Raw genomic sequence first — 16,295 nt, 5'->3', positions numbered from 1 at the left:
CTGGGCACCCACAGGAGATCAAGAACAGGAGCTTGAGACGTGCTTCTCTCATCTGTGCTACTCCCCCTCTGACAGCTGATGTGCTAAGCTGTGCTGCCATCCGCAGCACAGAGCAGGGAGAACAAACAGCTTTTGGGTATGGGAAGCAAGTTTTGCATAAACACAACAATGGACTCTGCGCTCCAACTGCCTGAGCTGCTGTTTCTCATTGAACTCAATAGGTGTCTTCAGATAATTGCCAAGAGAGGATTTACTTCACCTAATGCACAGGGAGTATTAGAAGGGCTGCATTCATTTAGCTGCCTAAGATAGACATGAAGACCAGAAAATCCCAAGTTTGGATTTGTCACAGAACAAAATTCTGAAATCAATGTCACTTTAATGCAACAGGGTTTAATTCACAGGATTTTACTGGAGTTCATCCCACGCTACATGAAAGCTTCTGTTGGTGGAATAGAGAGTATTTCTGGCTGTGCTTTCGATGAGCGCTGACCAGTGTGCCCAGTACCATCAGTTTGGAATTAGTCTATGGGCAAAACTGGGCATCAGCCAAGTTTAGTTTTTACAAGCCGGGAATCACGTAGAAACAGAACGAGAAAGGGCCCCAAAGCTCACATTGTGCATCTCCCCCCAATGTTTTACTGGCCTCTGTTTATTTAAAACAGTCTTAAAAAATCTCTCAGTGGCTTTTACAGCATCTTCAGACTATCCTTCTCCTTGTAACCATCCCTGTGACTAGAATGTTTTTCCTAATATCTAACCTAATTCTCTCAAGCTTCAATTAAGTCTATTATTCTTGTCCTACTTATATGGATAAATTCCTTCTTTTTTGCAAAATATGCTTCTTACAGAAAACTGAATTTCTGTGTTCCCTTTGGTCTTCTGTTGTTCACACTGAACGCTACATAATCTGTGACCTGTGGGGACAGGACAAGTTTTTCCCATTCTCTTTGCTTGATTCTCTCTGCTTGGCTGCCCTCCAGCTACACCACTTTTCCCTTGAAGACGAAAAAAATTGCTCAACATTTGACACACTGCTCTAGCTGAGGCCTTACTAGTGCTGAGTGCAGCTGAAGGATTGCTTCATGCATTTAATAAGTTACAGTTCTGTGTAAACACCCCTGTGTTGACATTTAACATTTTCACAACAGTCAGGTCCTGTTGACTCATGCTCAGGTTGTGATTCACTCCCTGCAGAGCTCCTTGGATCGGCAGACCTTGGATCCCCACCCTTCACCCAGCACTCTGCAGGTCGAGCCCCCATTCATCAGTCAGTGTTGAATGCTGACATGTTGCTCACTTCTGCTCTTCTTTCTCATTTTTAGAAGTACTGTCAGGGTGAAGCCAGTTATTGTTTTTCTTTCCTGGAGTTCTCAGTACACACCCTTCTTCTCTCTGCTGAAGGCACAAGGGTTGTCCATCTTCACTAACATGCTGCTTCTCCCCTCACCAACAAGGGTTTTCCTGGATCAGTTTTAATTCACATCCAGTTAGCTCAAGGGAAAATAGCTTATGATCTGTGTAAGATGTGCTCATCCTCCCATCTGGTCTCATTTACACAGTGAACATCCTGCCATGATCATAGCACCCCTCTTGTCTCTTGAGGCCCTAAAAACATCCTGAGGTCTTAGGCCAGGGAGCTGTGGAGTTCTCCGGGATGTCCAGGTTGCTGGGCAGGCTGGGGGCACCTGGGGGCAGCCCCCAGCCCAGGGTGTCACCTTGTGGGTCGGGACACAGGTGTGGATCCAGGGGGAGGCAGTCTTCTCATGAGAATTCAAGCCCTATGTGGAAAAAAAATAGCATGAGAAAAATCCTCTCTTTCTCCCCAAATATTCAAGCATGCAAAACCCCCAAACTCAACCACACAAATCATCCCTCCAAAACAACCTTTCAGGAAGTCTTATCCAACATAAGCAAAAAATGGTAAAACTCTTTTCCCTTTACAAACTGTATTTAGCACAGTGTTATCAAAAGGCTACCAAGCAAAATTAATACATTCCATTTTCTGGTGTATTTGCAGTTCTGCACTTCTTAAAAAAAATGGTCTAATAAGTCATAAATTTACATTTCTTAAGTTACCCCGTCTGGCTCCCTTAATGAAATGACTGCAATACAGTACACACAACAGTGTAAATCCATAAAACCTCAGAGCTCCAAATATTAATCAAGAAGCTTTCATAACAGGAATTAATAATTGGAACCAAAAAAATGTAATAAGGAATGAAATTTCACAATCCGCTAAAAGACTAGCAAAGATGGATTTCATAACATTTTTATAAGGCATTTAAAGTAAATTCAATACTTTTCAATGGCATTATGAAACAGAAATCACGTAACTGACTGGGGCCTTGGGATGTGCTTCAGTTCAGGGTTGGTTTTACAGCACTCCTGTCTTGTTTGATGGAGCGATAATTCCAAACATCAGTTGGTCGTGCAAACACCTCTGGAAAGCTTGGTATCTAAAGAGGAAGAAGTAGCCAAGAAAGTACTAACACCTGATAGATACATCTCTGGGATAAACCTGAAGATACAGCTGCAACTGGGACAATTCAGCAGAAAAAAATAACGCAAATACTGTGTAAGCAAGAATGGAGGATAATATGGAATATGTCTTATCTTTCAATACCAATCGCTGTGTTCTCATCAATCTTACCATAGGATAATTGACATAATTACTTCTGCTTGAAACAGTTTTTGGTCTGCTATTGCTTCTTGCTGTCATGTACAGTTGCTGACAGGATGCAAATAAACACTTTCCTTGAATGGCTGCAGCACATCTATTATTCCATTAGCCTGATTCATGAGTGGGGCCACTAAATGCTACCACAATACAAATAAATCATTAAACAATCATGAAAAAATAACAGAGCAGCTTTCACTGATCCTCTACTTAGGGCAATAGAGATATTATTAATCTACTTTGTACATAAAATCAGAATTCAGTCATATTTTTCCCTTCGGTTTGGATTAGCCCACACGATGGCAGTCTCTGTCATTAACACACAGTGAGTTATTCCTTCAAACACTGCCAGTTTAACATGTTTCATCTGCACAATATGAAAAATAACACAAGAAAACCTGCTTGGATTTCAGTAAGTACATGAAACAGCCAGGAATTTTCCTGACAAAAAACAAATAGCCTGTAACACCACAGAGTGAACCCCTCATACAGGTTTTAGCACAATGCTCTGGCACAGCCTGCAGAGCAGAGAAAGCCCTCAACAAAACCCACACTGCATCTGCAGAAGCTGCAGCCATTCCGTGTGCCCTGCTTAACCAAAACCACTCTCTCATTTCCAGCTGTATAATGGATGTAAAGCTGAAAATGCCACAGGGCAGGTGTTCTGCTGCCTTCTCAGCCTTCAGGTACGAGCTGGTGAAAGAAGTGAGGAAGGGGAAAAAAAGGCCAACTACACAATAGTCAAAAGAACTGAAACTCAGCTTTATTGTTCTTTTTTTTAAAAAGTATCTACAATAATGGCTCAGAATACTACCACAATGTACAGGGACAAGGCAGTGCTCTGGGCTATGACTGTAGATTACTCTCATATATATATATATTTAAGAGCTTAAGAAAGGTTGAAGCACGGCAGTTCAACATTTCTTAAGCATGTATTTCATAATTTTAACATCTTCTAGATCTCTCATATTACAGCAGGATTTATCAAATGCAATGTAGTCACAGAAGTCTTGCATAAATACAAATATTGATACTTTATTTTGAATATTGTCTATGATATAAATTCTGCCTTACCTTTAAAAAAAAATCTCCAGATCATTATGTGACCTGGGAGTCTTTCCTTTCCTTTCTCTTTAAGAGTTTTTAAATATATATATATATATTTATATATATTTGCTATCATACATCAAAGTATATATGAATCCCATCATTTCTGTTATATTTTCTGCAGACATGGTCTGAAGCAAAATCACCAACAACTAAATCAAAAACTTCCTGGTTATCATAGGAAAGCCAAAGAGGATCTTTCCTATTTTCTGTGTGTGTTTCAGTACTGGTATTTTTTTAAACTTGAAAGGATTCTTCATAAACTAGAGGTCCATAGATCACTTAAAGCAGTCTTTATAAGCAAATTTACATATTTTGACATGCTTTCGTGAGGCAGTTAGTATCAAAATCCAATAGCATTTCTTACAGAGCCATATGACTTTCTGCGATGCAGATACACATTTCATTTCTAAAAAGCCACAGTTCTTTTTCTACATCTGCTCTCATCAAATCCCCAGGATTCATTCATAAAACTGCTGCTGTTCCAAATGCTGATGCTGTTATCCCCGCTGTGGATTAAGACATACACCCAACCTGGTGACATCACTGCGTGGAAGATTGATAAGTAGGAAAACACCCTCCCCAATTCCACAGAGAGTCTTCTCTATCTCTGAATCCTCATGATTCATGTCACCCCACAGTGCAATGTGACGAAGACACAACTCAGTGCAGGCTAAGGGTCTTCTTCCATCAAAGGAATCTCTAGGAGAAACAAAGAAATAGCATTGACTGCTGATTGCAATTTCCCTTTATGCTGTTGCAGAGTATTATGGTTAGCAATTCTACAAAACCAGAAATGGACATTGCAAATATCTGAACAAGACGTGGGGTATTGACAATTCTAGACCCACTCAGGCTCTAACACTTCTATGAAAATTAGATAACTAAAACTACACAGATTTTCTCCAACAAATTAGGGCCACAAAAACCTAAATGCAAACATCCTTGCTACTACATTAATCACTGAAACAGCATTCAGAAGTGGCAGGCACTTTTACTGGCACTACCGTAATTTCTTCCTCTCCTCCTGGATGTCCTGTCCCCCTTGTGATACCAGTAAAACTATCCAAACCCCTCTGAAGCAGGAAGACTTCCTCCACCCAGACCTCCACCCACACTGAATTTAGGACACTGCGCTTCAGCTCAGTGACTGTGGAGAGTGGGATATGAGCCTCTCCCTCTAAATGTCTCAAGGAAAGCCATCTAGTTTCCTTAATAGGCTGAGCAGCACCACTCAGAACTCCATGAAATCTCGTCAGTACATGCCCATGTTTGACTTAAAGGCAGGCAGTAATACAGGGCAAGCTTCCTTCTGGCACCTGGACCTGTGGGTACATTCCCCTTATGCTGTGACTTCCATGTCCATGGCTTAAGGCTCATTTGCCTTAGATGGAAGGAACACTTTGCTGGATGCACAGACATGATGAGTTTGTTCATAAAGGCTGCTAATTTTGGCCCAGTATGAAAATATGATTTCTTTTCTCTTTTAAGGAGAAAATCCTGTTATTGGCTGTGAAAGCCAGGGTATGTGAGGGAGTTGTGAGCGTAGGAGTTGAGGAGCAGATGAACAGACCAGCACAGGCAAGATGAGGGTTGGCTTTGCTGCTGTATACAGGTGCTTGCTGACATCCCTGTTGATGAGACTGGGGTCTGGACAGGAGCCTTCTGGCCTGGCATTCAAATCACATGCACCACAGCTAGCAAGGATATATGGCAGACATGAAACTCTATAACCATGGAGTTGTCAGATTAAAAAAAAATTCCAAATTAAGGTGTGGACAAAACCATGGAGAAAGTACAAGCAAGTTGTCTGGGTGAACTCCTGCTCTGCCAGTACAAACAAATGATGTTCCCTGTTCACGGACTCACCTATTGCACCTACGCAAGACTCACCATCTGTGATATCGATCCGGGGACTCGTGGATGCAGCGTCCCCGTCAGTGCTCTGGGATATATCAGTTTGATCTGAGCCGGGAAGCGCTGCCCCTTGGCACGTCAGGGATGGGTACAAACTTTGGAGCAGTTCAGAGGAACCCGACCTACTGCCACAGGTCTCGAATTCGCTGGGCAGCGTGTCTGGAATCCTGGGACCGGGGTAAGCGGGAGGATTCTGATCTTCTGTCTGCAAAATATGCCCCTGGTCTGCGGCAGCTGAGTATCCGGGTGCCAGGGCATTCAAGCCACTGCTGACAGCTTCATCGTAGGAAGGCAGCATGACAGGAACACCATCCACCACCACGAAGTCGGGGTCACCCATGGAGCCCTCCTGGTTGCCTCTATGTCAAACACAGATGGGTTATCACAGAGAGCAAGAGCATGTCAGCAGCACCTCGGAGCAACTGCTGAACTTCAGTAAACACAGCACTTTCTAGTCATGCCCAATGGAGCTACAGGGTCATTAACATTCACAGAAATGTCTGCCAAACTCTGCTTGGGTTGGCAGGTGGAATCTGTTACAATCGGAAAAAATGAAACCAGTAATGTGAAGAACAATTCCAACAAGGGAAGGTCAACAGGTATGTGGAAAAGATAAGGAGCCCCACTTTCTGTGCTGTGCACAGTAGGTATCATATATAAGATCACAGACATACTTCACCAGCCAAAAGTGTCTGAACCCCTGGAATAACGTGTGCTAGAGCACAAAAGTGTTTACAGCCCAAGTAAACAGGCACTGAGATCACTACTGCTGGATGACAAGGCTTTGGTGGCAAGATTTGTGGCCTCCTTCAGGCCTTTTTTTCAAAGGATGGAGGCTTCCTTAATCAGTATTAAGCTGGTTTCTTTTTTAAGCAATTAATTGGGAAGGTCTGTTAAACCCTAAAAGTATGTGTTTAGTAGCCTACTAAACACAGTATAGTCCTGGCAGGAGGGAATTGGTCTCAGGTACCTTTAAGACATGAAAGCATCTGAAAAGGGGAGGGCTGAAAGCCATTTCAGTAAGCTAGACAAGTCCAGGCTGTAGGGCTCCCTCATGAAGAGCACTGTGTGAATTAATGACAAATGCTCACAGCTGCATGGTATTTTATGGAAATAAACAAGGATGCAGGAGATGTTTATGAATTGTGATGAAAATAACACTAATGAAGGTAAAGCAAACCTTTAATATAAAATTGTCCATAGAGAAAAAAGAAATTCTTTCTTAAAACTTCCATTACTAAGTCTACAGTAGTTAAAAAATTAATTCCCCCAGCACCTGCAAACAAGTATTTAAAAACACTGTCAGCTATTTTTACAGGCAGAAGCAGCAATTCTCAGTAGAAGGTCAGTAATTACTCCCAGAGTGAATCTGGCAAACTTTGCCTTTTATCTTAGCTTCATGAAGGACTACTGCAGGTTTTTGCGGGTGCCCTTCCACACCAGTGGTTCAGGGACTTCTGCTCAGAGCAGAACAAAGTATCTGCAAGGCTTGTGAGCTGCTCCATCTCTCCAGCAAGGAGTGCTGAGTGTGAAAACTGAACCAAGACCCTCTTTAAAATAAAAAAGAAAGCAGTACAAACCGTGGAAGGAAATGTGTCTTAAATTTGGTCTGGAACATCCTGGCTAAAATAACCAGTAGCAGTACTAACAGAACACTGGTAGCAGTAAATGCCACTATTTTCCATGTGGTCAGGAGGGTCTCCTGTGTATTTGGCCAGGTTTGTTCTGTAACAGAAAGACAATACAAGAGTTGTGCTTGTATATTCCTGTTGTTATTTTATATGAATACTTCAACACTACTTAGAAGTGCCAGTTAGGACCAGACATTTTTTATAGGCAACTTGTAAAAACCACACATAAACCCAATGCCATGTACCAAAAGCAGCCTTAACATTAAGCTGAGAGAGAGGCTAGATCTTGCTTTTTCCCCTTGACTGGTTTTTTTATACATGCAATCATGACCCTAACTTGCATACACATAAAAATACCCAGATGTTAAAAAACACATTTCAAGAGGAAATGATCAAAATGGTTTAGAATCATTCAGGATCTTGGGAACACATTATATTTAGTAGCATCTTAAAATCAATGCTCATCATTTAACCATGAAATAGATGAAGTTCAGCAGGCATTACCGACCTACAAATCTGCTCCAAAATGAGGGACTGTAGGAAGACAGGACTACTAGCATAGGACTATCCCTTACCTGTTTTGACACAGTACACTTGGTAGGAGGGGAACCACTCTCCATACTGGCAGGTGATGTACTTGTAGTCGTTGGTGAGGGTGTAACCAGGGTCACAGTAGAACTCCACCACCGTCCCGTGGTTGTAGCGCTCGCAAGGCCGCGGGTGGCAGATGTAGTCTCCATGACTCACCATTGGAGGTAGTGGACAAACTTGGGCAAACAAACAAAGGGAAAAGGAGAAAGACATTAATGCCAGCAACCCACCACTGGGCAGCTTCAGTGAAGCTTCAGAGTGTCAAAATGCAGCAGGCACACTTCAGGCTCCCTCTCAGCTCCCTGTGGTTCTGGGTTTGTCTCAGCGGTACCAGGCCACTGCCCGGGGAGGCCAGGTGCCCATCCACACCAGTGGAGGGATGCACATGCCAGGCGGTCACTGAGGTGGGATCTGGGAAGCTTCCAATCCTCTGTGGGAAGAGGAGGGTGAGAGGAAGACAAAAAGGGACACATGCCCATCAGGTGGCTGCTTGGGTATGGAGCGGGGCAGTCCAAACAAGGAGACTCACGCTCCTCACGAAGCATTTATAATTGGGCTGTAACATGCTGGTTTCTGTTACATTAACATAATTAAATGGTTATATGCATTAATTAAATACCTTTTAAAAATAAGTTTGCCATCAGCAGTGCTGCAAGAGATGCAAAGCACCTAGTGTTGCTTAAGCATGTGCAGTCTGTATCACTGTAATTTTATTAAATTGAGCTTAAACTCTACTGGTGGTGTTTGTGATTTGTTATTTCTGAACAGCCTGACTGATCTCAGTGGGACCACTGGTGGAGTGAGGTCTTAAATATAGCAGAGGCTGAGCCTGCGTTAATTAAGTAGAGTGGTTTACTTAGGGTTAGGTAAATAAGAGAGAATTGCAATATAAACATGTGGGACTTTTCCTGTAGGCCCCGGAACAACATCCCAGGCAGATGAACTCCATGGAGAACTGAGGGAGCACTCTCTAGAAAACAGCAGTGGGGAAAGCAGCTCGCAAGCAGTATTTTTACAAGAGAGGAAACTTTTCCACTGTCTAAGTGTTAGTTGATTACTGTTTTCTTAAGTGCTTCTAGCACAGAGCAAAAAAACTCTACGAAGTGTAATGATGTTTCAAATGACTACATACTGACCCAAAAGGGGGCTTCAGTTACTGGATGGCTGCTTTTATTTCCCTTCAGAGGCAGTTCCCAGCTGGCTCAGTGCCTCATCTACAGGCTCTTCACTTCACGCCTCTCTCATGCAGGCAAGACCTACTGCATTGATTTAAATAATGAAAATGACATCTCTTGGAAGAAGAATCTTCCCAGAAATTACAATTCAGCTGCTTCTTCCTGTGAATCTTGTTACATGAATAATGCATTTCATAAAAAAATACACAAGATATTAAATGAATCTTCAAGAGAGGCTGATTACAATGTGCAGCAATGTCTATTCCCCATCCTCCGGAGACACGGTTTTGTTTGCATTTTCACTGGCAAGGCTTAATAATAACTTGAAATCAGAGTAATCACATAAAAATTCACATCCTCAATGCTCTGCACACTTTCCAAAGTCTCTGGGCCCACAACAAAGAGGAATACTTTACTGGGAAGTCAACTCAATACTGAAAACAATTTTCTTGAGATTAGGGTGAGGTTGTCAGACTGAAATAGTAGGAAAGCACCTTCATCTTGTGTTAAAAAGATCATTCTTGTGTTAAAAAGAAAATGATCAGTGAAAGCCATTATCCTGGCCTACCATAAGGAAACCTGGTGTATTTTTATTACCTCTGCTTAGAGCATGAGAACAAAGGAAGAGAACAATTTAAGCTCCTCTGGAACTGAGTTTTTCCAGGCTCTGGCAGTGTGCAAGAGATGTGTAGATGCCCACAACCTTTCTAGCAATGAGCAAGTAGAGCACACCTTTTCACAAAGAGCAACACTCAGAGAAACTAATTTTCCCCTCCAGCAATGTAGCCTCTACATCATCCCTAACCTCTTAAAGTCATTGAGAACCAAAGCAGCCTGCTGAATAAAAAATCCCTCAAAGCTGGCGTCCCAGCAATGTGGGTCAGCTCAAGAATGACACGTTTCTAGGCAGATTTAAAGCAATACACTGTGGGGACAACCCAGATACGGAGCTGTCAGTCTGTTTACAAATGGAGGTGTATTTTATAACACCCAAAACCAAGAGTATCACTCCTTGTGTAGGATATATCCCCAGTACTAAAAAGAGTGCCACCCCTTCCACAGACACATCTATATTTCAAGGGAAATGCTTGTCTATTGGTGCTGCCTGGAAACTTCTGCAAACAATTTTTTATTGCCCTGCCAAGTATTAGTCATGAATTAGAGTCGAGGTTTAAGGGGTCATACCTGCCAACAGCTCCTGCAGGAAAATGCAACCAGCAGATGTAATGGAACAGGTTTGAAAATGAGGGCTTTTAGCTCAGCTGAAACAGTGCTTCATTCTTATGTCAACTGGACTGCAAGGGTCAGGGATTCTAACTCTCTTAGGGTATCACTCACCGCCTCCTGTGAACTTTACGTTCAACCAGTTTCAGGATCCCTTTAACACTTCCACGGGAAAACTGGCCCCCATGCACCGTCTGCAGCACTCAGGTTCAAAGCCTCTTTTCACAAATCACGTGAAAGATACATCACAAACAACTCCAAAAGAACTCACTTTGAGCTCTGGGCAGTCAGTCGTACACTCAGTCCCTTTCTCAACTCACTTCATTCCCATGGTCATCCTGATCCAAAATCCTTTAAAGCCAGTGGAAGGACAGGCAGCAAGTGGGCCTTAGTTTTGATCATAGAAAATAAAGATTATGAAAGTCTGGAAGGCTGCTGAACTCTCTTGGCTCCCAGTAACAGAAAATTTTTAGTGCAGAGCCGGTCACCTTATAGGGTCTGATGCCAGTGTATGACACTGGTTACACGGATTAAAGGAATGTGCCAGATCAAATATGGAGGAAAACTCAGGTGCCAAACCTAAGGCCACTGAAGTTTTTTAGGAAAATTAAAATTCTAGCATTCCCAGTGATGAACCCTAATTGTGTTTGGAAATTACAGGCCATGGACTTCAGGCAAATGCATCAAACTCGCAGAATGAAAACAGCCACTGATTACAATGGAAGTGTATCTGACAAGTACATTTTCACTGCCAAATAGCAGTATGCACACTAATCGTAGAAATAAGGGAATTCTACTTCAGGAAGTTTTCACAGCTCAAAAAAAAAGTCCTAAGTGTTTTTCTTAAAAATGACACTAAATTTTTACTACCAATAGCTTTCAGCATCTTCACTTTATAAGGCTTTGGAGACTTTAATGCTCTAATTACAACATCCAGCATGGATAATCCAGTAGTATTTTCTGACAACCAGCATTAAAAGACCACATGCCTGTGTCCTTAACTTTGGAGCTTGGCAGAGGGACGGACATAATTCAAACAGAGTCTGCTGGTGGTTCTGCAGCAGGTGATCCCAGGTCTCTGGATCTGTCTTTGTACAGCAATTGCCCACAGACTGTATGGGGATTTACAGGAACTTTATAGCTCAGCATTCTCAGCTGAAAAGTTGAATCGTTCATCAAAAAGAAAGAGCAATTGTGTTTATATGGCAAACAAATCCCTTTCTGGATGCTCAAGAGTCCTGTTACTCAAGGAAGTTGAAGGGAAGAATTCCTGATTTGATTTGGTGGACTTCCCTGCCTGCTCCTAGGAGCTGCTGGAGCTGAGGGCTCTCCACTGAGACCAGCTTTCTGCTCTGGCTGATTTTAATGAAGGACTAGCACTATCAAGAAGAGCTTAAAACCTGGGGAGTTGAGCTTTGTGTTACCAGCAGTGTGACACTGTGGCCTGGAGCAGAGGCAAGGGCTGGTCTGCCCCACAGAGTGCCCTCTCCATCACAGCCTGGCAGTGCAAGAGCTGCATCCCTTGGAGTAGGGCCAGGGAAGGGTGGCACAGGCTGCGGGCACTTGAGGAATTAATGTGGTTCACCCAGTGATTTTTCCTACCCATTATGGTCAAGAAGCTTTTTAAACTCTGCCCGGAGGATGCTGCAGTAGTTCTGCAATGTTGGCACTGGAACTGGAGGAGGGAGGGAAAATTTTTTGGCATTAGCATATTCTCAATTAACATCGATGGCACAGAATAAAGACATTGCCTGACTTTTTAAAAGCCATTGGTAGAGAGATAACAGTGGAGTTACAGATATTTACACTGCTCAAAACCTGTTTTTCAGTCAGTGTTCAAAGGCTAGTGGGTTTAGTCTGTGGTCAAAGCAGACAGATGGTAATCATTCAGGTTTTGCCCAGTGTTTTTTATGTGGGCCAAAAAATAAAAGCAAAAATGCCTTGCAGTACAGGACACTCACTTATAAAACAAAATAAGGGGTAGGAACAAGCAAATTTATTTTTCACCTGTGTTTATTTCTCTCAAGCTAGTAGTCCACCTTTTGTGTAGGACATTAATTGCTCAGTTAGTAGAAAACCCAGTGTAAGGCCAGCCATTCCTGTTTGACACAGGGATTGACAGGATTAGAGACATCAGCACCTAATAAAGAATAAACTCTTAATAAAATAAAAAATAAAGAATAAATTCTTCCAAACACATCGTGAATGCCTGCTCATTATGCAAGGAGTGAGAACATATTAAGATGAAACTTCCAGATGAGAAAGACACAAATAAAAACCTATAAATTCCACTGTGCGGGAAAACGCTGGTGTGTCTCGCTCAGAAGGGGACACACTGTCTGCTTTGCTCACAAACTAGGAAACAACAAGAGCTTCTCCTGACCCTCACTTGACATTCTTGTACACATCAGGACGCTAATGATCACCAGAAATCTGGACACCTATCATCTGGCTACTGCATCCCAACCAATGTTTAACCCAAGCTCCATGAGCCCACAGCTGTGCATGTCCCAGCAGGTCTGACCCCTCCCATCCAGGGTGGCCAGGTCCCCATCTGAAGCTTTACTGGCTGGTTTCTGAGGCCTGAAGGAGGGATGCTCTTCCATATACTGCCTTTGTACAAACACATGCTTGGGGATGCAAGATCTGAAAATTATATTTTTTACAGGAACATAGAAGATGAAGATTATGTTTGTTCCTTTTCCTGCTTCTTTATGAACACTGTGCTAACAAAACTTGTTTCTTGGTTCCCTCAGTGTCATCACCCTTCATACCTTCAGAATAAAACAAATCATCAACCAAGAAGTTTATCTTTCACATTCATAAGAATTCCTGTCCAGTTCACCTGACAGACCAGTCCATTTCCACAGGTATTACCAGCAAGTGAATCACACCTGCACTGCACAGTACAGAGCCTGAGGAAATTAATTCTGCACTTTGAATACTAAAAAAGGGATTTTTCTATTCTATATTTAGATTTCAATTTACAGAGGTGTACGAAACCCAAACTATTTTAATTCTAAAATAGCAAAACAAAAATTCTCGTTAAAATTTCAAGTATTCTAAGTAGGATGGAAGAAAAACTACTGGACTCAACTGCTCATATCCAATCAAAAGCTTGAAGAAGAAATTTAGAGGTTTGTAAAAGGAGGGAAATACAAAAAACAGCTGCTTTAAAATAAGCCCTGTCAAAACACCTCATTCTAAGAACACCTACTTAATGAGATTTTTTAAAATTAGACTCTTCAGGAATGTAAGCAGAACAGGAAGCATTACTGGAGCAACTTTTCATTTATTGTGAACATTAGCCTAACAATATCCTAATGAAACATTCCTACAACAAATGCTGCTTGCACTGTGAAGGGAGACTTGGTGCATGTTACAGCTGTAGTGGAACAAACTTGGAGGCCGTTGAATTTGTGTTCTGAAAGTGATGCCATGCTTCGAGGAACTTTTCTGATTACTCATTCCCACAGCAAAACAGCAGCACCAAGAGTAATAACAGAATAGAAAGTTTGATGGAAATAACTGAGCACTCATATATAGAGTAAATCCTATTTAAGCCTGACTGAATATGTAATAAAGATACAAGATGCTTACTTGAACTCTCAAGTTGCCAGAGAATTTATTTCTTGAAAGCCTAGAGCAAGAGTTATTATTAATATTGTATTCTTAGCCAATAGTATCCAAATTCTTTTCAGTCTTAACCTTTCTTGATTACTTAACCATCACAATGCCACTTACATGTTTTCTTCTGAAAAGACACGTGACAGATAAGCAATTTCTTCTCAACCACTCAGCAAGTCAATGCTCAAGCAGCCAGGAACACACCCCAGGTCTCCTGGCTCCAGGCTGCTGGCTGTACCCCTAGGCAATCACCCCTGGGTAATTCTGAACCAGCTATGACTGTGAGGTAAGCCTTTCAATGTGCACACAGTGAGAAGAACTTCTCACCTTCTACAGAGTGTGAAATGAATTGAATAATTAAGTTTTTAAAGAAAAGCTGCTTCTCTGGTCTAGCTTTGACAAACAGCATCTTGCTGAGAACTGCAGTCACTGAAAGCAGCTGTATGAGCCTGAATGAAACAGCATAAAACTAGTTTCAAACATATTTTAAAAATAATTTAGTAATAGCTGATTCCAAAATGGAAACAGACAGTGATTTACAATCACTTATTCCTTCCTGGAATTCCAAATTACAGAGCAGCTTTTGCAGTTCCAGTCAGTTGAGCTCCTACAGGAGCATCATGCCAAATTCACACTCAACCTCAACAAGTCTGCCCTTCCCAGCACAGTGTCCTGTGAAACACTGATATCAATGCTGAAGTCTTTAGTTTCAAATGCATTTCACAACAAACACAGGATGAACCACACCCCAAGTGATCTTTTTCCTATAAATTGTTAAGTTAAACAGTGAAAGTTCCATTTAAACTACAAAACATTGATGACAAGTTTGCAGCTAGAGAGTTAGGACTTCTTTCAGCAAGAGGCCCACAATTTTAAGGAAATATTTATATTCATTATTCACATGTGAGTGCTTTGAGCACTGTGGTCTCATTTACAGCAGATCATTTTGGCTTTCTTCAATCACTTGCTTCCAGTTTTGTTTCTTCCTTCCCTAATGAGTGGTTGACTTTATGACCAGTAATGGTCTTTTTAGGACTTTGAGAAGCAGATGCTGGGGACTACACAGACACTTTGCAGGAAGGAATTAGAAAATTCCGATGGAAGTCAAGGCTTGGGTATTTGACAGGCATCCCAGGATAACCTCAGGACTGGAAAAGACCAAAATGCTTACAAGTATAATGGAGGTAGAGGGGAGAGAGAGAGCAGTCTGGAAGCTGCCTAAGAAAGCCATACAGCCAAAGGCTCCAGTGAGGGATGTCTGCAGAAGCTAGTGCTCACTGTGAGCTGGCTGTATCGGTGGGTTTTTATGTTACTTTAATCCCTCTGTTTTGAATAGCTTTTTCTTCTTTGTTATAAGCAAGAATCCCTTGAGCTTGTGTGGAGTTACCTACACCAGTCATCAGGAATTGATGGAGACAAGAAGGCTGGAATAGACAAGCTGTATTCCAGGGCTTAGCTGAAGGCTGAGGAAATCAAGGTAGACCACATTAGGTAAGAAAAAGCACAAGAGCCCATTGGAGAGCTACAAGTTAAAAAAAAATGGAGAGGAAAACCAGCAGGTGATCTTACCACTGTAATTTCACAAGCCATCTTACAAGACCAGGAAGGCATGGAGGAGTGCTGTTTTCTGTTATTTATGTTCAGTTCCCAAGTGCCTGCCTACACTGATGGGTGAAAGTGCCACCCTTTAAATATTGGTTTTTATCTCTGGAAACGAACAAGCGAGTAGAGTTCCTGATGCACAGAGTCCGTAGCTACAGTTCCCTCCATTTGTGGAAGATGTTCTGTGAGTGCACTATGTGGCCAAATTTAATGAACATGTCCATAAAGGCAGGCAATGTGTTACTTTCCCTTCCAAGCAGCCTTGTCAGATACAGTTAGAGATTAGTATTATAAAACAGCCCTCAGGAAGAATTTTTGCCTGCTGTCCCCCACCTAATCTACAGTATATTTAAAGCAGTGTGGATAAAACACTACATGCATCTAGCTGCTCATGTGCAACTTCAGGGCAGAAATTATGGCTCCATGAAAACGTTGGGATGTCTGGCTGATTCTGGAAATGCTAAGGAATTTCTGAAAGGTACAGAGGTGATAGAGCAGGTGTAAAACAGTGATTTACTGCGGCAGTCCTGTGCAACAACCAATACCAAAGACATGAAAGAAACAGATTACAAGATGTTATTCTGTTGCTTTCTTGAAGAAGTATGAACAGTACAGAAGGCATCTGTTTCAATCCCAGCCAAGATGAAGGAAGATTTCTGCAATGCAAAAAAGGCGCAGTCACGTAGAAATATAATGCTATTTATGTTCTTTGGACAATGTCTTCAACTTGAAGCGTGTTCT

At 42.0% G+C, this 16,295-nt stretch overlaps 1 protein-coding gene across 4 annotated transcripts in view; it reads right to left on the bottom strand.

The window, feature by feature from the left end:
* Window positions 1–392: 392 nt before the first annotated feature.
* Window positions 393–16,295, bottom strand: part of SUSD4 (sushi domain containing 4) — a 72,323-nt gene continuing 56,420 nt past the window's right edge. For 2 of the 4 annotated variants that reach the window (XM_032103408.1, XM_032103409.1), the window contains 4 exons: window positions 7,911–8,102; window positions 7,285–7,429; window positions 5,681–6,063; window positions 393–4,487 (listed from right to left, as the gene is read on the bottom strand). In XM_032103408.1, the coding sequence (XP_031959299.1) occupies window positions 4,288–4,487; window positions 5,681–6,063; window positions 7,285–7,429; window positions 7,911–8,102 (920 nt within the window). In that variant the 3' untranslated portion in view covers window positions 393–4,287. Of the gene's footprint in view, window positions 4,490–5,680; window positions 6,064–7,284; window positions 7,430–7,910; window positions 8,103–16,295 lie in introns of all 4 variants that reach the window. The other 2 variants (XR_004239088.1, XM_032103410.1) reach the window with 2 other exon arrangements.

Source organism: Corvus moneduloides, chromosome 3 (genome assembly GCF_009650955.1).
Source record: "Corvus moneduloides isolate bCorMon1 chromosome 3, bCorMon1.pri, whole genome shotgun sequence".
Taxonomy (NCBI): Eukaryota; Metazoa; Chordata; class Aves; order Passeriformes; family Corvidae; genus Corvus; species Corvus moneduloides.
Note: the sequence above shows the minus strand (reverse complement) of the source record. Positions and strands in the feature narration are given on the sequence as shown.